The sequence below is a fragment of the Chiloscyllium punctatum genome, chromosome 45 (genome assembly GCF_047496795.1).
Source record: "Chiloscyllium punctatum isolate Juve2018m chromosome 45, sChiPun1.3, whole genome shotgun sequence".
Classification (NCBI taxonomy): domain Eukaryota; kingdom Metazoa; phylum Chordata; class Chondrichthyes; order Orectolobiformes; family Hemiscylliidae; genus Chiloscyllium; species Chiloscyllium punctatum.
In genome coordinates, this window is record NC_092783.1 from 63,046,861 (window position 1) to 63,071,754 (window position 24,894).

General features: G+C 43.4%; 1 protein-coding gene across 1 annotated transcript; it reads right to left on the reverse strand.

The window, feature by feature from the left end:
* LOC140467508 (synaptophysin-like protein 2) lies at window positions 1-24,505 on the reverse strand. Its single transcript, XM_072563929.1, has 6 exons — window positions 24,214-24,505; window positions 24,039-24,110; window positions 9,110-9,228; window positions 7,505-7,706; window positions 3,152-3,343; window positions 1-315 (listed from the first exon to the last, which is right to left on the reverse strand). The coding sequence occupies exons 1-6, from the start codon at window positions 24,232-24,234 to the stop codon at window positions 190-192; spliced, it is 732 nt and encodes a 243-aa protein (XP_072420030.1). The 5' UTR covers window positions 24,235-24,505; the 3' UTR covers window positions 1-189.
* Between the last annotated feature and the right edge of the window lie 389 nt (window positions 24,506-24,894).

The following is a 24,894-nucleotide window of genomic DNA, read 5'->3' on the forward strand; positions in this document are numbered from 1 at the left end:
TGGAGGTACACAGTGCTTGGGGGGGGGGGGGGGGGGGAGGTTTGGAGAAGGGAGCAACAGTCCCAGGAGTGTGGAATCTGTACGATTACAGTGAGATAACAGTGTGGGAGAGAGAGAGTGGTACGGAAGGCAGGGGATTGGTGTGGAAGGGGCAAGGAATATTGGATAAATGGGAGGGGGGGTATAACATTAGCGTTCCACGTTGGTGCCCTGTTCAGCAATGTCCTGTGGGTTACTGGCTTTGTGCCAAGCGGTTTCCTTAAATGCAAACCAGCTGTTCCCCGACCACAGGATGAAGTTCATGAAACCGAATATCTGTAAAGACAGCAAGAAAATTAACAGGCCGTTTTCAAACACTTCATAGCCTTGTCTATAACCAGTGGGATTTCGATAAAGCAGATTATTCGTTTTGATTGAAACAGAATTTACAGGAAATTGTCAAGCTGTCAAACTCAAACTATACAAAGGGTTTGTCAGTCTGACATAGCACTGGGACACAAACAGACTCATTTAAAAAGCTGAGCTATTTTGAGAATGTAATTAAAAAGTTCTGGGATTTACATCTCAAAAGAACATAAACCAGTATATCCCATTCTAAAAAGGTGAAAGTTTTAATCTAAGATTGTTTATTCTATCACATCTCCATGACACTGGACTCCTTTGGCTATAAATTCTGTGAGCATGATCTTAACCTCCACAGCTACCTGATGAAGGAGCAGCTAGTGTTTCCAAATAAACCAGTTGGATTATAACCTGGTGTTGCGTGAATTTTAACTTTGTCACAATAAAGGGTGACTAGTTCACTAATGTCTCGGGTTGTACAGCTGCTGGGGTTTGATGGCGAGAATCACTCACATGAGGCATCCCTTCAGCAAGGTAACAGTGAGAGAATGGAATCTGTACCTCACCAAAAGGCAGCAGCACCTTATCGCAGAGATAACAGAGAAGGAGGGAAGAGAGCTGTCATGAAGATATCAGGAGAGATATCGGGAAACTTGGAGTGTAAAGTAGATACATGATGTATAATTTAGGGTGTAGCTTTGCTCGCTGAGCTGTAGGTTTGATATCCAGATGTTTCATTACCTGGCTAGGTAACATCATCAGTGGCGACCTCCAAGTGAAGTGAAGCTGTTGTCTCCTGCTTTCTATTTATATGTTTGTCCTGGATGGGGTTCCTGGGGCTTGTGGTGATGTCATTTCCTGTTTGTTTTCTGAGGGGTTGATAGATGGTATCTAGATCTATGTGTTTGTTTATGGTGTTGTGGTTGTGGGACAACACATCTATCCTGGGACAGGCTAAGCAAAGACATGCCAGAGAATTCCTAGAGGCCTGACCTGCTGCGCTTTTCCAGCAACACATTTTTCAGCTCTGATCTCCAGCATCTGCAGTCCTCACTTTCTCCTAGTTTACTCTGGGATCTGACCAGTCCAATATTACTATCAGCTGGAGTGGAACCAGAGTCCCAGCAGCTCCCAAAGACAAAGTACAAAACGTTAAGGATGGTTTGTAGGACGAGTTTGGGACCTCAACAAAGACAGTTAGAAATGCTGATCTCCCACCATCCAAGCCCAGAAAGGTTAAATATTCCAGGCACAATTTAAAATCCAAGTATAGAGCCTTCTACTTTTGTGAGAGGGATGGCGTGCAGGAAGTCAGGGTCAGTCTCAGTTCAAAGGGAACACTGTCACCTCTGTGGAAGATGCTCGTGGGTTCCGACTCCTGAGACTTGATGCATAATCTGGCTGGTCATTCCAGTGCAGTCTCGAGGGAGTACAGCACTGTTGGAGAAGCAGGCCTTCAATGGGATGTTAAACTGAGGCTCCATCCACCCTGTCCAGTGAAGATAAAGACCCAATAGAAACAAACATTCAAAGGAGATCCTCCAGGGCTCCTTGCTATAATCTCTGTTTCAATCAATATCGTCAAAATAAATTACCTAGATCTTTGTTTCATTGCATTTTCTGGGACTTGGCTCTGAACAAATTGGCTGCCAGTTTCTACAAATCTGTGACTAACCTTAAAAAATAAAAGCACTTCATTGGCTGTAATTCACTTATCAATATCCTGAGATCACCATAAGTGTAACTATAAAAGTAAGTTCTTTTTTACATAATTATTTGGAGTTACTAGTTTCAAGTGAGGCAGTTGGCACTGACAGGCTATTGTAGAAGAACAGCATCTAAACAAAACAATTACAGTAATAATTAGTGACAGATTGCTTGAAATTAAAACAAATGACGAGGGCACTTTTAACAGGAGACGGAACCTCCTGAGGAAGTGGCAGATGTGGATATGTTTAAGACATTTGGATCAGGACATGAATAGGGAAGGTTGAGGGATATGGGCCAGAAGCAGGCAGGTGGGACTGGTTTAGTTTGGGGTTACGTTCAGCATGGACGGGTTAGACCGAAGGGTCTGTTTCCGTGCTGTATGACTCTAAGTGGGAGTTTCAAATTTGTGAAGACAGAGGGCTCCACAAACGTTTATGTTTCACCAACATAAACCATATAATGATTCATCACCTTTCAGCAAGTTAAGTGATTGATCAGCTCCTCACTTTTATTTTGGTTTGATGTAATTATTTCACTTGTAAAATCTCTAAATCGTCTGATTTACTGTCAATATCACTTTCAGATTGTGTGTAGCATCAGGATAGGCAGATGTTGGTTGGTGGAAATCCAGCCCCTGATGAAGGAGTAAGGAGTGTTCCTGAAGAACAAGTAATCAATGTGCCCAGAGATGCCTTCCTATTGGTGTTGTGCCTGAATGGCAGAAACAGGTCTGTCCACTGAACCTGACCATTTCACTACTGGTACAAAATGAGTACCAGATGAAAATTTGATTGTAACCACCAGTTCAGCAGGTTTCAGGTCCAGAGATTTAATTGTACAGTCTGGGATGATGTTTCAGAGCAGAATTGAGGGAGTGCTGCACTATCAGAGTTGCAGCTGTATTGGATGGGATGTTAAACCTCAGCCCCACATCCTTGCTCTTCAATAAGCACAAATACTTAATTTACTGTTAAAACGTGTCAGCCCGTCTGGGCCAGGGACGGGGTTACGAGACGGGGGGGCGGGGGTGTTAAAATATACTTTAGCATCAAGGTCAAACCATTCCTGAGCCCTCTCAATTCCATGACCTTAAACTTACCACTGATGCATTGAGACGCCCCATGGGGGGCACAGCTCCTGGCGTACACACAACAGTTTTCCCCTGACACGCACTGATAGGGTGGATGATAGCAGTCGGTTTTGTTGCATTCTTAACATCAGACAGACCTTGTGCCCAAGCCGAGGATGAGACCAACCACAGGAATGCAAAAAGTGCAGTCACTACAAAGTCCTGAGAGAGAAGTAGAAATGTCAGCACAAGCAGCAAATTCCTGTCGAATTGGACATACATTTCCTGCAAACAGTGTTCCCATTCATCAACTTTCCCTCAGCCATATTTGATTAGCAGATGTTCAGTTTGTCTACAGAGAAACATAAATCTTGGATTGGATAAAAAGAGGAGAAATTGTTTCCAATGACAGCAAGATCGGTAACCAGAGGGACATGGACTTAAAGAGCAACTGACAAAACAGCTGGAGTGGAGATTGTTGTATTTTGGAAATCATTGCCCAAAGGTCTCCATGTCATACACCAGAGACCTCAGTTCAGGCCCCACCTGCTCTTCCACATCATCGTGATGAAAAGCAGTGACCCGTTTCCCTTTCCATATCTCAGTGAGTCAGAAGTCACATGACAGCAGGTTATAGTCCAATAGGTTTATTAAAATCACAGGTTTTCAGAGCACAGCTCCTGCATCAGGTGATGCCACTTTGTGTGACTTCTGACCTTGCCCAACCCAGCCCAACCCCAGCATCCCCCCATCATACCTCAGTGATGCATACATACCCTAACGACAGTGCCCCCTTCAGTATGTCTAGCCACTTCCCTTTTCAATACCACAGTGGATCCACCCTCAGAAGCGTCTCAACATCACTGTGCCCTTAACCTTCTGAGGCTAAGATTCCTCAGTGTCTGGTGGTCTCAGCATAGTTAGACAATTCCAACCCTATATAGAGACAACATGGAACAGAACCGCGGTTGGGGGTGGGACACCTCACCTTGTGACCAGAATCATTCAATTCAGAAAGTAGTCACCTATTTTTAAATTATTAGAGATTATGCAACTTGTTCTGTTTTTATTTACCTCTTCACAATTTTAAAGATTTTAAGACATTATTCAATTTTTTTAAAGCTCAACTTCAAACCTCCTGTGAACTCCTCATCCCCTCCCAGTGATTCTGTACTGCACCTTCCATTGTTTCAATGGTGCTCTGATAGCAATTTAACCAAAGTCTGTATATTATCTGAAACATCAGCTACAACTGGAGTAAGTTAAACACATCCAGCGTTATTCCATGCTTCTCTAATCTCTGCCTTAAGATCAACACTCTGCATTCCACGGAGAGTGTGCTCATCCATTAAAATGCAGTGTGTCTAAACAGCATATTCTCTAGTCTCTACTCTGCTTACAATCTCACTATTCACTGGGCTTTTCCCTTCCTCTCGTTACATCTAACATCAATTACTTTACACATCATTGCAGGAAGTGAGATCTGCCAATGATGAGCCCATCGCACGGTTTTCCATCTTCTCCAGCTCATTTTCCATAAATCTTATGACAATTTCTCAGAGCCCCTCTAACCCCCAATTCCCTGTCCCACTCCAGGGTCATTGTGTAACAGTGGACCATTCCAGCCCATTTTAAGCCCAGGTCCATCAAAACAACACAGCGATTATGTTTTCCATGGGTACAATACAAATTGATTGTCAAACAGGGCTAAACAATGCAATGACTAATAAATCAAATCTGAACTCTGCAGACTTATCACATCCAGTCATGAATTGTGATGAACAATTAAATAATTCACTAGAGATGGCAGCTCCACCAATGTCCCCATCCTCAATGATGGGGGAGGCTGAAAAATGTGTTGCTGGAAAAGCGCAGCAGGTCAGAAAGCAAAGGAGCAGGAGAATCAACGTTTCGGGCATGAGCCCTTCTTCCTGAAATGCCCGAAACGTCGATTCTCCTGCTCCTTTGATGCTGCCTGACCTGCTGTGCTTTTCCAGCGACACATTTTTCAGTTCTGATCTCCAGCATCTGCAGTCCTCACTTTCTCCTCAATGGTGGGGGAGGCCAGTACATCAGTTCAAATAAGTAGCACCTGCTTAGAGAGAATCAGTTCGCTGATGCTCAGTTTGGGTTCCACCAGGGTTACTTAGATCCTAACCTTACAGCAGAATAGCCCAAAAACGGGCCAAATAGCTAAATTCCAGCGGTATGGGGAGATTGACAGCCCTTGACATCAATGCAGCATTTGACAGAATGTGACGTCAAGGAGCCCTAGCAAAACTGGGTCTCGAGGGGACATTTCTGTGCAGTGTGAAGTCATACCCAGCACATAGAAAGATAGTGGTGGCTGTTGGAGGTCAGTCATCTCACTCCTACAACATCTCTGCAGGAGTTCCTTTGGATAGTTTCCTCATTACAACCACCTTCAGTTACTCAGTCAACAACCTTCCCTCTATTCTAAGCTCAGAGGAGCAGATATTCACCAATGACTGCATAACCTTCAGCACCATGTGACTTCTCAGACACTGAAACAGTCCATGTTCAAATTGGCATCAGCCAGTCGAACTGGTAGCAAATAATAGTTTTGCCAGATAAGCAACAGGCAATGTTCATCCCCAATAAGAGAGAATCAAACTGTAATTCATTGGCAATCCGTGGAGTTGATATCACGGAATTCCCTCACTGTCAACATTATCAGGTTCACCATTGACCAGAAAATGAACTGGACTAGCCATATAAAAACAGTGGCTACAAGAGCAGGCCAGAGTCTGGGAATCCTGCAGAGAGTAACTCACCTCCCAATTCCTTGAAGTCTATCCACCAACTACAAAGCACAAGTCAAGATGGATGGATGGGTGCAGCTCCAACAACACTCAAGAAGCTTGACACTATCGGTTTAAAGCAGCCCATTTGATTGGTACTACATCCACAAGCATCCACTCCCTCCCCCACCGATGCTCAGTAGCAGCAGTATGTACCATCTACAAGGTGTACTCCAGAAATTCACCAAAGTTCCTCAGACAATACCTTCCAAACCACTTCCATCTAGAAGGTAAGGACAGCAGATACATGGGAACAGCACCCCCTGCAAGTTCCCCTCCAAGCCTTTCATCATCTTGACTTGGAAATATATCCCGTTCTTTCAATGGTCACTGGGTCAAAATCCTGGAATTCCCTCCCAAAAGTCAACCTACAGCAGGTGGACTGCAGCGGTTCAAGAAGGCAGCTCACACCCATCTTCTCAAGGGGCAACCAGGGACACGGTAATAAATGTTGGTTCAGTGAGCAACATACAAACCCCAATTTCACAGACTGAGTTAACACAATCTCAGGTTAACCATGTTGGAAAAAAATGTGCAAAGCCAGAAAGCAGATGATCATCTCACTACTCTGTCTGTCTGCACGATATCAGCGGTAAGGTGATAAAAACAAATCAAGAATGAGCTGTCTGAGCTCGATTTTCGATTACTGTTTTGGTCCATTTGACACAGCTAAAGATCTACAGAAAGAGTTCTAATTCCTGCTACCAATCATCCCCAGACATTTCTGTTTTCTAATAGATATTCGAGCTCTGGTTTATTCAATGAGGAGGTTTCCAGCAACGTTAAAAACAGCTGTTTCCCCAAATCTCCCCAGCCAGTAAATCATAGAACAGCAAATGAGCCATATAAAGAAAGTTAAACATACTCCTGGGCTGGTGGGGCTGGATGGACAGAGCTCAAGATCCATTTGTAGGCCAGGAACTGAAGTTCGGTGTTTCAAGTAATTTTATTCTCAAAATTAATAGGATCAACAACATTCAATATTTTAAGCAGAATTCTTAAAACATTAATGACAACAAAATCTTGTGGGTTTATCCCAAGGATTCTACTTAACCCTTTTTGAATGACTCATAGTTTGAGAGACTTTTCTTCTTTCCAAGAAGAGAATCTAAGAATCTAATGGAATGGTTCCTCATTCATAACTTTGGCAGGTTGTTTTTCTGTCAACACCTCCTCAAACACTTCTCCACTTGCTACAAATCATTGCTATTTTATCAATTGAAAGTTCTCATTCTAGTCTACGCTATTCCATACCAACTCCTCACTGCTAAATGGGTTATGCATTTTTCTATGTTTACCCCTCCAGACTTTATCAGTGGATTCAGCTTCTTGGAGCCAAAGAGCAATGGAATGCTTTTTAATTGACTGACCTAACCATTGTTTTAATTCATCAATTCTATCCAAACTGACTCAATTCCTTAATGGTCAGAAGCTAAAGATTACTATTTTTACAACACAAGGAGAAATGAGCAGTAACATAATATTTGCAAACTTCGGGACAGTCTGATTAACCATCTCTTTACACCGGCTCACATGGACAGCATCACATCAAAGTACTTACAGCTATTGGTAGATACTTGTTCTGTTGATAAAGACTCTGATATCCCACGTAGATGACTAAAGCAGCTGTACAGTACAGGAAAGTAAACACTCCAATTGTAACAAAGAATTCTGGCGGTGAGGAAAAATCTCCAAGGAGATTCAGGGTTTCATGAACGCTATCATTCTTACAGGTCAGTGCTTTGTAAGAAATCTGGTTTAACCTAGAAGACAAGACCACAGTGGCATTAGAAAAGTGAGGCTAACATTAGAACTGAGTGACTTTCCCTATGGAGAAAACCAAATTGCAAAATAGTCGCTAAAATATCAATCAGCTATTGTTGACACACAGAGGACATGTGAGGACATGTAACACATTATCACAGGGAGTAGTTTAAGGTGAAAACTTAAGGGTAAATTGGATTAACACCAGGGAGAAGGGAATGGAATGACTATATTGGAAAGAGAGTGTCGATGGTTACCCAGATGGATCATTACAGTAAGCACAGACCATTGGGGCTGAATGGCTTGTTTCCTTGCGTAAATATTCGAGGTAAAAGGTCGAAATGGTGAACTGATATCAGCACCTGCTGCCCTGGTCTTTCCAAGTAAAGGCACCATAGTCCAACCAGACCAGAGGGCTGCTCTCTCACCAGAGACAGTGGGTGCCAGACAAACAATGGGTGGTGCTTTCACCTGGAGGGGCACCGTACCTCTGGTGAGGGGAGAGATCGAGGACAGTTGTTCATGGTAACTTCAACTCGTGATGGAACTGAACCCATACTGTTGGTGTCACATTTGATGGCACCAGCCATCAAGTCAACTGAGCAAATTGACCCCAGGACATGGAAGTAACTACAGATAAATTCCATAGTCACTGTACCGCATAACTCTTCTTCAATTACAAACTACACCAGTTGACTCAGTGATAACAATCCCACGTCAATTCAATTCCCAGTCCATTGACAAGAGCACAAAATCCAGACATTCCTGATGGGCCGAACTGAGGGAGTGCTGCACAGTCTTGGGTCCTATTTTTCAAAAAAGGTAATGAACCAATTATAATGTACGTCAGGCTTTTCCTTTGATACCCCGAAGTGCTCTTACGTGTAACTGCCTGCTTCTTTCTTACCCGCCTCCCCCCATCACCAACAGTATTTTTCCATCTATTAATCACCCATGTTCTCCAATTGACGAATTTACATGCAAAGCCCATTAAGGGAAAAATATGTGCTTTATTGATAATACTGATGCCTTGTGCATCCCTCTTCTTTCTCATTCACCATTGCCAACTGGACCTGGAGCTGTTTATAGCCAAGTCCCTGGGATTCCCTCAGGAACATTGTGGAGGTGATAATCTCTGCAGAAAGTGTTTGGAGGTGTGGAAAGGAGCAGCAAGGTAGGGAGGTAGCCAAGTGTAGCACCATAGAATGTGTAGACCAGAGAATCTCCCACTGAAGGGAAAGAGATGTAGACCATGTGGGAAAGGCAGGGATAAGCCTGGCCAAAGACAATGGCACTGTTGGGAGTCAGGAAACACAAGGTCAATGGAGGGATTCTGGAGAGCGTCATGCAGCAAAGTTCACAAAGACTATTGGTTGAACTGCACTGGTCCAGCAGCACTTACCTGAAAGGATAACTAAAATGGACAGAAATCAAGTCTTTCTTGCCATCTTGACACTTAACAGAAGCCACACTTGTCCCCGCATAACCTCCACAGGTGGCAAAGGCAAATATAGCAAACACCTATGGAAACAGAGCAAACTGAATAAAGACAGGAATGACTTAGAATTTACAGAAACATTTGGCCAAACTGCCCCCAATCCCTCTTCATAACTTTCTATTCCTTTCTTCCTTTCTTTTTGTGTTTTTCTGCTTTCACCTTAAACATACTGACATGATTCACCTGTTTCTCTGTTGCAGCAAGTTCCACATTCTCACAGCTCTCTGGGTAAAGAGATGGTCTGGAATTTCCCATTGGATTTTGTTTCTTAATAATCCCTAGTACTGACTTACCTCCAAGTGGAAGCATTTTCCCTATGCTGACCTGACCAAACCCTTTCATATTTTAAAGGTTGTGTAGGGTTACTCTCTTTGCCTCCCTTTATTGTAAAAGGGAGTCCCAGGCTGGTCAATCTCTCCCAAAAGGTACAGTTTCTCAGTTCCTGTCTCAATTTGTATATGTTTTCTCCAGGACTTTACATTCTTACAACAGAAACCAGATCTATCTTCAAATGTAATTTTTAAAAAGAGAGCAAGGGTTTTTCTTTTTCTAAAAAAAAACTGTTCTTGAACACTGAAAGCACTTCTAATCAGCAAGTTTTGAGAAGATTTGTAGCTCAGGTTGACGTTCTGGATGTAGGTCTGCTCCCTGAGCTGGAAGGTTCATTTTCAGACATTTCGTCACCATACTAGGTAACATCTTCAGTGAGCCTCCAGACGAAGCACTGCTGATAACTCCTGCTTTCTATTTATGTGTTTGGGTTTCCTTGGGTTGGTGATGTCATTTCCTATGGTGATATAATTTCCTGTACTTTTTCTCAGGGCATGGTAAATGGGGTCCAAGTGAATGTGTTTGTTGGTAGAGTTCTGGTTGGAATGCCATGCTTCTAGGAATTCACAGGTGTCTCTGTTTGGCTTTTCCTAGGATGGATGTTATCCCAGTCGAAATGGTGTCCTTCCTCATTCGTATGTGAGGATACTAGTGAGAGTGGGTCATGTCTTTTTGTGGCTAGTTTTCTGCCTGTTTTTCACAGTCCTTGCAAGGTATTTTTCCAACTGAAACTCTATCAACAAACACATTGACTTGGATCCCATTTCCTATCTCCTGAGAAAAAAAACAGGAAATGACATCAACCAACTAAGGAAACCTAAACACAAATAGAAAGCAGGCCATGCCACCAGTGCTTCATCCGGAGGCTCTCTGATGTTATCTAGTATGGTGACGAAACGTCTGGAAATGAACCTTCCAACTCAATGAGCAAACCTACATCCAGAACCTCAACCTGAGCTACAAATCTTCTTAAAACCCGTTAGCAACTACATCCCGCTTTGAGTAAGGGGATCATAACTGTGTGCAGGACTCCAGGTCCGGTCTCACTAATGCTATGTCCAGTTGTAGCAACATTTCCCTACTTTTGTGCTTTGTTCCTTTAGCAATAAATGCAAAAATTCCACATAAGAGCTGGTTTTCCCCAGCAAAGGGAGTGGAGTATAAAGTACAGACTGGAGTTTGTATTGATCTTAAAAATGCAAATAATTATTAATTGTGGAAGACAGACAGATTTCTGCTTCAATAAATAGATAGTCTGTAATCCAACATCAGCCACATTCATCTGACAATTTGCAACTGAGACAATACCACTGCTAGAGACTGGAACTGAAATGGTTAACTGCTCCCAGAACAGTCCCTTATATCCTAAAGGGCAAAGTTCATCCCTGCATGTTAATTAACTCTTTCAGGTTGACTGTATTTTACAACTGGCTGACTGAAACACTGAATTACAAAGCGACAGGGTCAGAGGACAGTAAGCAGATGTTGTACAGACCAAGTTATTACAGTCGGGTTTAGTAGCTGCCAGCAAATCTTCCCACAACAAGCAGTGTCACTTTTAAACAGATAATAACTGTAAAACCATTTACTGTCAAGTGTTTACACAACAGGCTCACAGCCCAGAAACTAAACACAGTTCTGAATGGGCAGGTTCCACACACACTCCCTCTCCCATCCAGGATGAAGAGAATGGGAAGACACAGACAGTAGGAGGAGAAAGAGGGGTTAACTTTACAGGGAATGGGGGGAGTGGGTGGGGAGAGTCTTAGATTAGATTAGATTACTTTACAGTATGGAAACAGGCCCTTCGGCCCAACAAGTCCACACTGACCCGCTGAAGCGCAAACCATCCATACCCCTACATTAGCATTCAGGTACAGCAAGTAATTAGGAAGTCAAATGGAATGTTGTCATTTACTACAATCAGAATGGAAAATAAAAGTTGGCAAGTTTTAGTACAGCTTATCAAGGTTTTGGTGAGAACACTTCTTGAGTACAGTTTTGCTCTCCTTATTTGAAAAACGCATGCAATTTATTTAGCAATTCAGGGAATATTTACTTGACCCATTCCTGAACAAACAGCCTATCTAATAAGACAATATGACCATTAGGAATAGGAACAGGAGGAGGCCATTCTCCAGCCTGCTCCAACATTCAACAGGTTCATGGCTGATCTGACATTCCTCATGTCTGCTTTCCTGCATTTTTCCCTATAACCCTCGATTCCCCAACTGATCGTGCATCTATCTCAGCCTTAAATATACACAAGGTCTTCGCCTCCACAGCTCTCTGTGCAAAGGTGTTCCAACAACACAACCCTTTGAGAGAAGAAATTCCTCCTCATATCTTAATCTCTTTTATTCTGAGACTGTGCCCTCCCATCCTAGACTCTCCCATAAAGGGAAACCTCCTCTTGGCATTAACCCTGTCAAACCTGTTAACAATCCTTTATGTTTCAAAGAGATCAACTCTCATTCATCTAAACCCCAGTGAGTATACTCCCAGCCTGTTTAACCTTTGCTCAGAAGATAATCCCTTCATCCCAGTGAACCTTCTCTGAACTGCCTTTAATTAAATATCTTTCATTAAATAACTGAACCAAAACTGCTCACAGTATTCCAGATATGATCTCAGCATCACCCGTATGGTTGCAGTAAGACTTCCCTACTCTTAAACTCCAACCCCCTTGAAATCAGGGCCAACATTCCATTAGTTTTTAGATCAGAGTGGTGCTGGAAAAGCACAGCAGGTCAGGCGGCATCCGAGAAGCAGGAAAATCCACGTTTCAGGCAAAAGCCCTTCATCAGGAATAGAGCTGACAACATTCCATTACCCTTACAGATTACCTGCTGCCTGTGTGCTAGCTTTCTGTGTTTGATGCACAAGTCTCTCAAAGTCCCTTTGTGTTGCAGCTTTTCTCCGTTTAAATAATACAGTTCTTTTGTTCTCCCTTCACATTTTCCCACATTATACTCCATTTTCCAACCTTCTGCCCATTTACTCTACCTATCAATATTGCTCAATAAACTGTTTGCATCCCTCTCACAACCTGCCTTTCCACCTACTTTTGTGTCATCTGCAAATTTGAGGGGACACTGAGCAGTCTGAACTTTTACCAACTGGAGTTTAGAGGAATGAGAGGTGATTTTATATGATCCTGAGGGGAGTTGATAGGTTGGATACTGTGAGGATGTTCCCTCTTCTGGATGAGACTGTAAGTAGGGAACACAGTTTAAGAACAAGAGGTCCTCCTTTTAAGGTTGGGATCAGAGGGATATTAGAATGTGGAATTCTGTTCCCCAGTAGTGGTAGAGACTGGGTCACTGAATTCATTGAAAACTAAGCTGGATAGACTTTTGGTAGCCAAGCAGAGTAGAGTTGAGACCATAACCAGATCAGCCATGATCTTGAACAGTGAAACAAACTCGACGGGGGTAATGTTGTACTCCGGTCCCCAAGTTCTTTGTTCCTAAATATGAAGAGGGATAGGTCATTCAGCCCTTGAGATTAGAGTTGAGAGCATGGTACTGAAAAAGCACAGCAGGTCAGGTAGCATCCGAGGAGGAGAATTGACATTTAAGGCAAAAGCCCTTCATTAGGAATGAGGCTGAGCGCTGAGGGGGTGGTGAGATAAATCATGACTGATCTTCTGCCTCAACTCTACTTCTCTGCATTATTCCCATATTACTTATTCCCATTATTCCCATATTACTTGATTCCCTCAATGTCAAAAGATCTATCAATCTCAAAGACAAAGTATCCACAGCCCTCCGGGACCAGGGGAAGGTGATGGTCAAGTCGTAAACCAAAACCCCAGGCTCATGTTCTCAAGACATGGGCTCCAATCCCACCCTGGCTGATGGTGAATAATTGAATTCACTAAAAATATGGAATTTAAAAAAACACCATCCTCATGACAACCATGTAGCCAACTCTGATTGCTGTTTAAACTCATCTGGTTCACTAATATCTTTCTGGCATCCATCTTTCTGAAAGAAATAAAAGCCAGCCTAGCCAGGGACACCCATTTCCTGTAAACAACTAAAAAATTCTAGACACTCAATCTTGAGATGCGAAAATTCCCACCATCTTAACCCTAACTGACTAATAGCTTAGCCTGAAATTTCAATTTGAAATCATGGGTTCGGAAAAGTTTAATCTAATCTGGATAGGGTGAATAGCCAAGGTCTTTTCCTCAGAGGAAGGAACTCCGAAACCAGAACACACAGGTTTAAGGTGAGTGGGGAAAGATTTAAAAAGGACCTAAGGGGCAACTTTTTCACACAGAGGGTGGTGCATGAATGACACGAACTGCCAGAGGAAGAGGTTAGTAATAATTACAACATTTAAAAGAGCATCTGGATGGCTATATGAAGAGGAAAGGTTCAGAGGGAGATGGGCCAAATGTTGGCAAATGGGACTAGATTAATGCAGAACATAGATGAGTTGGACTGAAGAGTCTGTTTTTGTGTTGTACATTTCTATGACTCTAAGTTATGACTTTTCAAAACTAAACATTTGGATTTATATAGAGATTGCAATTAAAGTAGTAATGATTTTAATTTGCAGTTGTCTATAGATGTCTCAGGACAGATCCCAGTTGAAGGAAAAGACATTTATGAATGCGCAATAATTTGTTGGAAGGAAGCCGGTTCTGGCTGTGCTACCCTGGGCAAGAGACTTTGGTGGAGAGAACGGTAATTCTTCACCGGGGTCTGGTGTTTGTAAGGATATTCCTGCGGCAAAATCAATAGCCAGAGGTTGAATTTGGTGTTTGAAAGTAAATCTTTCCTCTTTTGCCTTCTGTAATACAGTTCATATTTTTCTTGTTAAATAAAACATTTTACTATTAACAGTACTTACAGACTCTTTGAATGTGTTCAGCAACTTACCTCATGACTTAAAAAACAAAGAAAATTTAGGTTTATCAAGCCAAGTTTCAATCTGAGATCTGACGTTCCCAGTGTTAATCTCTGTTGGAATATTAACCCCATTAAAAATCTGTCTAACTCAACCTTGAATATATTCAATGACCCAGCCTCCTTGCACATAGGGGAAAAAGAATTCCAAACACTTAACAAGCTTGAGTAGAAATTCCTCATCTCCATCTTACAAAGTTCCCTTGTTCTCCCTCATTCTAGATTCCTCAACTGGAAACATCCTCTAAGCATCAACCCTGTTAACCCCTCGTTCAGAACCTTTTGTCTTCCAATAAGATCACCATTCATTCTTCTCAACTCTCCTTCAAACAAGCCCTTCATCCTGGGAATCAGCCTCATGAATATTCTCTGAACTATTTCCAATGCAAGCGTTTGTACTGTTTTTGGAATGACACTGATACACACAAAGTTTTGAAGCAAACATTCTTATAGAGAGGATGCATGAAGAATGGCTTACATTGAGAATTTTCTTATCAGCCAGTCTGGTTTTCAAATTCCTCTCTAACCTTGCACTTCCCAGCTCTGTAATCCCCACCAGTTCCACAGACCTCATCAGCATTCCTCCAGTCCTGGCCCCTTGACATTCTCGAACTTTGTGATTCCATCATTCACAGATATTCTTCTGCTGTCTGATCCCTAAACCTCTCTACCTCTCACTCTTTCTCAAAGCAATTTCTTTATAAGCTACCGCAACCAAACTAGTTTATTCTCTCCTGACGTGACTTGGAATGAAGTATTGTTTTATGGCCCTCTGTGACATATCTCGGGACGTGCTACCATGGTAAGGGTTCTATATAAATCCAAATTGTTGCTATTGCAGATCTGATTAGTGCAGTAAGGATTCCAAGAGTTGAAGGGAGAATGAGCATCAGGAATCCCCATCCCGAATCGGAACTCTGCAGGTTCCACATTGCAAAGCCTCTTGGCTCAGCTCCCTGCTGAATCAGTAGTGCTGTCAATATCACTCTGCCAGCCTCAGTCTTGTGCCAGAATCTGCACACACCTACATGTTGTATTGGATTTCACTCAGAACAAGCAGAGCATAGAGATGCACTCCTTAGAAAGTATTTCACTCCTTACAGCACTTTAATTTCTTTATTTATTCGCAGGATGAGGTCATCGCTGGCTAGGCCAGCCTTTATTGTCCATCCCAGATTGCCCAGAGGGCATTCAAGGGTCAACCACATTGGACTCACATATCAGCCAGCTAAGTTTCTTTCCCAAAAGTGCATTAGTGAGCCAGATAGGTATCTCCAACAATCGACAATGAATTCATGGTCATCATTAACTCTTACTTCCAGACATTTAAAAAAAGATTTAAATTCAAATTCTACCATCTGCCATGGCAGGATTTGAACCCAGGTCCCCAGAACATTATCTGGGTCTGTGGATCAATGGTCCAGTGATAAAACTATCAGGCTAATTGCCTTCCTTCTGTGTCCTATTCCCCTTCCTCATCTGCCTGCACAGCATACAAAACACCACTTCTCACTGTATCTCAGTATGTGACAACAATCAATCAATCATTAGTCATAATTTGCAGGCCAATGCAATGGGGGAATATCAGCTCACGTGGATTTTACCAATGCTTGCTCATCCTGTCACTGACATTCTTCAGTGAATTTTGGATCCTGGTCATGTTGTTCTCTCAATAAACAAAATGCTTTCTCATCAAGAGGAGTAAATGCAAAGATAAGTTGATCCCCATTTCACATCGGGTTCTTTTGCCTATCAACATTAATTGGCTCTGGTTCCCAGGTTCCCTTCTACCAATGGGAACAGTTTCCCTGTCTTACCCCTCACATTCGTGAGTAGGTTGCCCAAATCTTTCCTTCTGAAAAGTAGAATAATCCCACCGTTCCCTATCTAAACACCTCCCTAAAACCATGCTCATAAACCTTTTCTGCACCCTCTCTGATGTCTTCACTCTCTTCCCAAAATATGACATTCAGCACAGGACCCTCAAACACATACATAAGAGTCAGAGGAGGCCATTCAGCCCCTCAGGCCTGCTCTGCCACTTGAGCAGATCACAGCCAATCTGATTGTGGCAGCCACCTCACTTTCCCAACTGCTCCTAACCCCCAGCTCCCTCATCAATAAAAAATCTAATAGCATTAAAAACCTTCAAGAATTCAACCACCACTGCTCCCTCAGGAAGATGACTTTGAGGAAAACAATCCCCACTGGCCCCTTTAATGGCAGACTCATTTTTTAAGTGCACCCCATTATTTAAATCCCACCCATAAAGGAAAACAACATCTCAGCATCCAACCTGTCAAGATCCTCTGGGATCTTAAATGAGATTGTAGAGTCAGAGAACCAGACCCTTTGGTCCAACCTGTCCATGCCGACCGGATTTTCCAAATTAATCTAGTCCCATTTGCCAGCACTTGGCCCATATCCCTCCAAACCCTTCCTATTCATATACCCATCCAGATGCCTTTTAAATGTCACAATTGTACCAGCCTCCACCACTTCCTTTGGCAGCTCATGCCATACACGTACCACCCTGTGTGAAAAGGTTGCCCCTTAGGTCTCTTTTATATCTTTCCCCTCTCACCCTAAACCTATGCCCTCTAGTTTGGACTCCCCTATCCCAAGGAAAAGACTTTGGCTATTCACCTTATCCATACATGTCATAATTTTATAAGCCTCTATAAAGGTCACCCCCTCAGCCTCTGACACACCAGGGAAAACAGACCCAGTCTATTCAACTCACTTTTCTAAATTCCAATAGATACAGCCTGCCCACACACTCCTCACAACACCTCATCTCAGGATTCAGTCCAACTGAACCTTCTCTGAACTCCTCCTAATACGATTACAATATTACAATCTTAACAATATTTAATTTGAGTCTGAACTCTTGTTTTTAATCAAGGTTCATCATTACTTCCTCGATTTTGTACCTGATACACTTATAAAGCCCAGATTCCATTGCCCTTTTCAATCACTTTCTCAACCTTATAGCTTGAATGATTTGTGATCATACAAGCCCAGGTCATCTTTTTCTACTCCGTCTTTAGGATAACACTGAAAAGGTGAGACAACTCCGGGAAATAATAGGGGCTTGGGTGTGGATTTAGACTCCATAGGGTCTGTGTCAGTTCTTACATCAGAATAGATCATGAAAGTTGCAATTTTTACTCCTTAGTTTTCTTTCACATTATTCTTGCTAAATAATTATCTAGTTGACTTGAAACAATAATCTAATATCTGTAGCATTCATTACTTTACTTATCATTTGCGCAAAAACTTATTCACTAGATGTCCCAAGCAGTTAACCAGTCCACTTGGCATCTATACCCATACTGTCTCTGTCCTGGGAGTATTTGATGGGACAGTGTAGAGGGAGCTTTACTGTGTATCTAATCCCTTGCTGTCCCTGTCCTGGGAATGTTTGATGCATATAATGTGGATGGATCTTCACTTCAGTTTAAAAGAGCAGAGGGAGCCTGACTCTGTAGCATACTCTCTACTGTCACTGCTCTGATGGCAAGTTAGTGGATGGCACTTCCTAGCTTTCTGTTTGGGGTAGGGGAGTACACACTGTGATAATACTATGGCTTTAAGAGGTGTATTGCGTCTTGCTTTTTTTTAAAAAAGAGGAGAGGTTGAGCCAGAGATGTCAAACAATCTGCTCCAAAGTCACAGCTTCTGAAACTTTGGGTCTTTTTTTTTTGAACAGTTGGAACAACAGAAGCATCCTGAGTGGGTGGGGTCAAGTTCCCACAGAACCAGGATTGGTTGTTTAGGTTTAGCCTTCTGTAACAGCAGTGTTTTCCCTCTCGCTCATAGTTAAAACCTGGGGGTCTCTTCCTTTTCCTCCCATACAATTTTAGAAAATCTATTTTTCTGAAATTTGCCTTTGCTTAGGTGTTTTTTTTTATTATTCATTCATGAGATGAGGGCATCGCTAGCTAGGCTAGCATTTATTGCCCATCCCTAATTGCCCAGACCATTGCTGTGGATCTGGAGTCATATGTAAGCCACTTCTCTTCCCTAAAAGAGGGTGGTTCCTGTCGAATGTGGTATTTAAGGAGAGTTACCATGTTACTGATGATTAATCTCCCCCCCTTACTTCCCTCCAAGGCCCCAAGGGATCCTTCCATATCCGCCACAAATTCACCTGCACCTCCACACACATCATCTATTGCATCCACTGCACCCGATGTGGCCTCCTCTATATTGGGGAGACAGGCCGCCTACTTGCGGAACGTTTCAGAGAACACCTCTGGGACACCCAGACCAACCAATCCAACCACCCCGCGGCTCAACATTTCAACTTCCCCCTCCCACTCCACCAAGGACATGCAGGTCCTTGGACTCCTCCATCGCCAGACCATAGCAACATGACAGCTGGATGAAGAGCTCCTCATCTTCCGCCTAGGAACCCTCCAACCACAAGGGCTGAACTCAGATTTCTCCAGTTTCCTCATTTCCCCTCCCCCCACCTTGTCTCAGCCCCAACCCTCAGACTCAGCACCGCCTTCCTAACCTGCAATCTTCTTCCTGACCTCTCTGCCCCCACCCCCTCTCCGGCCTATCACCCTCACCTTAACCTCCTTCCACCTATCGCATTTCCAACGCCCCTCCAAGTCCCTCCTCCCTACCTTTTATCTTAGCCTGCTTGGCACACTCTCCTCATTCCTGAAGAAGGGCTCATGCCCGAAACGTCGATTCTCCTGCTCCTTGGATGCTGCCTGACCTGCTGCGCTTTTCCAGCAACACATTTTCAGCTCATTCTTATCAGATTGCATGGATCAGTTGGAGCAGCAGTTAGAGGCAATGAGGAATTTACAAGAACTAGGGGGTGTGATGGATGGCAGTTATAGGGAGAGAGAAAAGCCGCAGATACAGTCAGGTAGATGGGTTAACTCCAGGAAAGATATGAGGGGAGGCAGGTAATGCTGGAGTCTTCTGTGGCTATCCCCATTTCAAACATGTATGCTGGTTATGGAGAATGTAGGGGGTGATGCACTCTCGGGGGATGTAGCACAAACAGCCAAATTTTTGGTATTGAGACTGGCTCTAATGTAATGAGGGGTATGTTGGATTCCAAGCAATCGATTGTGTTAGGGGACTCTCTAGTCAGAGACACAGACAGATGTTTCAGAGGCCAACAGCGAAAAATCAGAATGGTGTGTTGCCTCCCTGGTGTCAGGATCAAGGATGTCTCAGAGAGGGTGCAGAACGTTCTCAGAGGGGAGAGGAACCAGCAGGTGGTAATTGTACACACTGAAACTAACAATAGGGGAAGGGAAAAGGATGAGATTCTGAAGGGAGAAATTAGGAAGTTAGGCGGGAATTTTAAAAGGAAGTCCTCGAAAGTAGTAATATCTGGTTTACTACCGGTGTCACAAGCTAGTGAGGTTAGGAATAAGAGGATAGAGAAGATGAATGCGTGGTTGAGGAGCTGGTTTATGGGAGAATGATTCACATTTTTGGATGGTTGGAATCTCTTCTGGGATTGAAGTGATCTGTACAAGAAGGACAGATTGCACCTGAATTAGAAGGGGACTAATATACTGGCAGGGAGATTTGCCAGAGCTGCTCAGGAGGATTTAAACTAGTGAGGTGGGGGGGTGGGACCCAGGGAGATAGTGAGGAAAGACATCAATCTGAGACTGGTACAGCTGAGAAAAGGAGTGAGTCAAATAGTCAGGGCAGACAGGAACAAAGCAGAGAACAAGGTAGGACTGATAAATTAAACTGCATTTACTTCAGTGCAAGAGTCCTAACAGGTAAGGTAGATGAACTCAGAGCATGGTTAGGAACGTAAGACTGGGATATCATAGCAATTAAAGAAACATGGTTCAGGGATGGACAGGACTGGCAGCTTAATGTTCCAGGATACAAATGCTACAGGAAGGATAGAAAGGAGGAGGAGGGGGTTTTTTGATAAGGGATAGCATTACAGCTGTACTGAGGGAGGATGTTCCTGGAATACATCCAGGGAAGTTATTTGGGTGGAACTGAGATATAAGGAAAGGATGATCACCTTATTGGGATCGTATTATAGTTCCCCTAATAGTCCGTGGGAAATTGAGGAACAATTTTGTAAGGAGATTTCAGTTATCTGTAAGAATAATAGGGTGGTTATGGTAGGGGAAGTTAACTTTCCAAACACAGACTAGGACTGCCATAGTGTTAAGGGTTTAGGTGGAGAAGAATTTGTTATGTACAAGAAAAATTTCTGATTCAGTACGTAAATGTACCTACTCGAGAAAAAGTGCAAACGTGGCCTACTCTTGGGAAATAAGGCAGAGCAGATGACTCAGATGTCAGTGGGGGAGCACTTTGGGGCCAGCAACCATAATTCTATTAGTTTTTAAATTGCGATGGAAAAGGATAGACCAGATCGAAAAGTTGAAGTTTTAAATTGCAGGAAGGCCAATTTTGGACGGTATTCAGCAAGAACTTTCGAAAGCTGATTGGGGGCAGATGTTCGCAGGTAAAGGGACGGCTGGAAAATGGGAAGCCTTCAGAAATAAGATAATGAGAATCCAGAGAAAGTATATTCCTGTTAGGGTGAAAGGCAAGGTTGGAAGGTGTAGGGAATGCTGGATGACTAGAGAAATTGAGAGTTTGGTTAAGAAAAAGAAGGAAGCATGTGTCAGGTAAAGCAGGAGAGATTGAGTGAATCCTTAGAGGAGTATAAAGGCAATAGGAGTCTCATGAAGAGGGAAACCAGGAGGGGAAAAAGGGGACATAAGATAGCTTTGGCAAACAGGGGGGGCTAAGGAAAATCCACAGGGATTTTATACATAAAGGGTAACTAGGGAGAGAATAAGGCCACTCAAAGATCAGCCGCAGGAGATGGGGAAGATACTAACAGAGTATTTTGTATCAGTGTTTACAGTGGAGAAGGTCATGGGAGATATAGAAAGTAGGGAAATAGATGGTGACATCTTGAAAAAGTGTCCATATTACAGAGGCGGTGATGCTGGATATCTTGAAATGCATAAAATTGGATAAATCCCCAGGACTTGATCAGGTGTACCCAAGAACTCGGTGGGAAGCTAGAGAAGTCATTGCTGGGCCCCTTGCTGAGATATTTGTATCATTGATAGTCATAGGTGAAGTGCTGGAAGACTGGAGGTTGGCAAACGTGGTGCCACTGTTTAAGAAGGGTGGTAAGGAACAGCCAGGGAACTATAGACCAGTGAGCCTGATGTCAGTGGTGGGCAAGTTGTTGGAGGGAATCCTGAGGGACAGGATATACATGTATTTGGAAAGGCAAGGACTGATTTGGGACAGTCAACATGGCTTTGTGCATGGGAAATCATGTCTCAGAAACTTGATTGAGTTTTTGTGAAGTAACAAAGAGGATTGATGAGGGCAGAGCAGTGGACGTGATGTATGTGGACTTCAGTAAGGCGTTCGACAAGGTTCCTCATGGAAGACTAGTTAGATCACATGGAACACTGGGAGAACTAGCCATCTGGATATAGAACTGGCTCGAAGGTAGAAGACAGAGGGTGGTGATGGAGGGTTGTTTTTCAGACTGGAGGCCTGTGACCAGTGGAGTGCCACAAGGATTGGTATTGGGTCTGTTGCTTTTCATCATTTATATAAATGATTTAGATGTGAACATAGGAGGTGGTAAGTTTGCAGACAACACCAACTTTGGAGTAGTGGACAGCGAAGGTTACCTTAGATTAAACCAGGATCTTGATTAGATAGGCTAATGGGGCAGTGGTAGATGGAACTTAATTTAGATAAATGTGAGGTGCTTGCATTTTGGGAAAGCAAATCTTAGCAGGACTTATACACTTAACGGTAAGGTCCTGGGGAGTGTTGTTGAACAAAGAGACCTTGGAGTGCAGGTTCATAGTTCCTTGAAAGTGGAGTCGCAGGTAGACAGGGTAGTGAAGAGGCCATTTGGTATTTTTAGATTACTTACAGTGTGGAAACAGGCCCTTCGGCCCAACCAGTCTACACCGACCCGCCGAAGCGCGACCCACCCATTCCCCTACATTTACCCCTTTACCTAACACTACGGGCAATTTAGCATGGCCAATTCACCTGACCTGCACATCTTTGGAGTGTGGGAAGAAACCGGAGCACCCGGAGGAAACCCACGCAGACACGGGGAGAATGTGCAAACTCCACAGTCAGTCGCCCGAGTCGGGAATTGAACCCAGGTCTCTGGCACTGTGAGGCAGCAGTGCTAAGCACTGTGCCACCGTGCCGGCCACTGTGCTTTCTTTTATTGATCAGAGTATTGAGTACAGGAGTTGGGAGGTCATGTTGCAGCTGTACAGGACATTGGTTAGGCCACTGTTGAAATATTGTGTGCAATTCTGGTCTTCTTCCTATCGGAAAGATGTTGTGAAACTTGAAAGGATTCAGAAAGGATTTACAAGGATATTGCCAGGATTGGAGGATTTGTGCTACAGGGAGAGGCTGAATAGGCTGGGGCTGTTTTCCCTGGAGTGTTGGAGGCTGAGGGGTGACCTTATAGAGGTTTATAAAATCATGAGGGGCATGGATAAGATAAATAGACAAGGTATTTTCCCTGGGGTGGGGGAACCCAGAACTAGGGGGTATAGGTTTAGGGTGAGAGGGGAAAAATGTAAAAAAGACCTAAGTGGCAACCTTTTCACGCAGAGGGTGGTACGTGCATGGCATGAGCTGCCAGAGGAAGTGGTGGAGGCTGGTACAATGACAGCATTTAAAAGGCATGTGGGTGGGTATATTACTAGGAAGGGTTTAGAGGGAGATGGGCCAAGTGCTAGCACATGGGATTAGATTAGGTTGGGATCTGGTCATCATGGACAAATTGGACCACAGCGTCTGTTTCTGTGCTATACATCTCTATAACTCTGAGGTTATATCCAGTAATCGCCAATAGATTCATGGTCAACATTAGCCTCTTCATATTAGATTTTTAACTGAATTCAAATTCCACCATCTGCTGTGGCAAGATTCAAACCTGGGTCCCCAAAACATGACCTGCATCTCTGCATTAACAGCGCACTGATAATTCCACTAGCCCCTTGCCTCTCCCTAACACATTTATGGGACATAACTATATTGGAACAGTTACTGTTTAGTAAGTAAATAATCTATTATTCTGTTGTTATTCCGATTTCTTCTGTTTTTGTTGTATTTTAACTATAGTGTATGAATAAAGTTTGTTTTGCTTCAAGCTGGTAGTTTGACCAATCGAATTGCGTCCAGAACGCAACGCCTTCAAAGGAAAATAAGATTCCAGGCTATCATAATATTTGGAGGGGGTTTGGTTTGGGCCATAACAACAGGGTACACCGTTTTCAATCACAGTGAGTTTTGTAACTGCATTCTGCCGCTAATCCTGTCCCTCTGTATTTAACGGCAGCTTCACAATTTCTTTACAAACTGGGAGGTCAACACCAAACTGCAGGTCAGCCTGAACCTCAGTCCTGCTCCAGCCAAACAAACTTCACAGCAGTAACAAAGGCAGAGAGTTTTCAGTACTAACACCAAATGGTACAAGGAACAGGAACTGCATAGAAACCGAGACCGTCCGCACCTTCCCGACTAGAACTAACTGATAGCAAACATCTCATACTCACCCACTGCAACACTTTGATAAATCCCAGCGGCTCTTTCAGAGGACTGATATCCAGTTTAAATGCAGGGAACTTCTGAAATTATAAATAAAAAAAACATTTTATTAAAATAAACAAAGTCATTCGCGTTAAAAATAAACTTAGGGGAAAAAAAAACTTTCTGCAGCGTGTCTCAAACCTGAAACGAAGTCGCTTCCATTCCGTCTGGCTGTATTAAAGTGGTTTTCTTAGTGCTGGGTACTGGGAAGGTCACAGTGGTTCAGGGAAACATGCAGGGGCTGGTTTGAAGCGGGGAAGCACTTTCCTAACTCTGACAAACAGCAGCATGTGACCAGAGGCTGGCCAAGCAGGATGTCAGTAACCTCCACTTACACTCACACTCCACACCTCAAAGTCAAGCCGGTTCGAAACTAGAGATATCAAACGCTCAAAGTGCAGAGCAAAAAAAAATTCAAAAATATAGCTCCACCCAGAAACCCAAACTGCAAACGTCATGGACACACCTCCCCTTCCTCAGAAAAACTACAATCATCTCATAGATCTCCTTAAACGGTAACATGGAATCCCTACAGTGGGGGAACAGACCAAGCAACCCATCGAGTCTGCACTGATGCTCCAAGGAACATCCCACTCTGACCCAGCCCCTTTCCCTACGCCCAAAACCTCACATTTCCTCCAGCTAACCTGCATATGCAGATCTCTGGACAATTTAGCGTAGCCAATCCACCCTAACCTGCACATCTTTGGACTGTGGTAGGAAACCGGACCACTCAGAGGGAACACATGTAGACATAGGGAGAACGTGCAAACTCCACACAGTTGCCCAAATGTGGGATTCAACCCAGGACCCTAGCGCTGA

What these genes read in the sequence shown, in the direction of transcription:
- LOC140467508 (XM_072563929.1), bottom strand. Translation starts at nt 24,234, where the DNA reads ATGGAAGCGACTTCGTTTCAG. An exon ending in TTATCAAAGTGTTGCAGTGG is followed by an intron (nt 9,229 to 24,038) that starts GTGAGTATGAGA and finishes CTGTTTCCATAG; the next exon opens with GTGTTTGCTATATTTGCCTT. An exon ending in GGCGTCTCAATGCATCAGTG is followed by an intron (nt 316 to 3,151) that starts GTAAGTTTAAGG and finishes CTGTCTTTACAG; the next exon opens with ATATTCGGTTTCATGAACTT.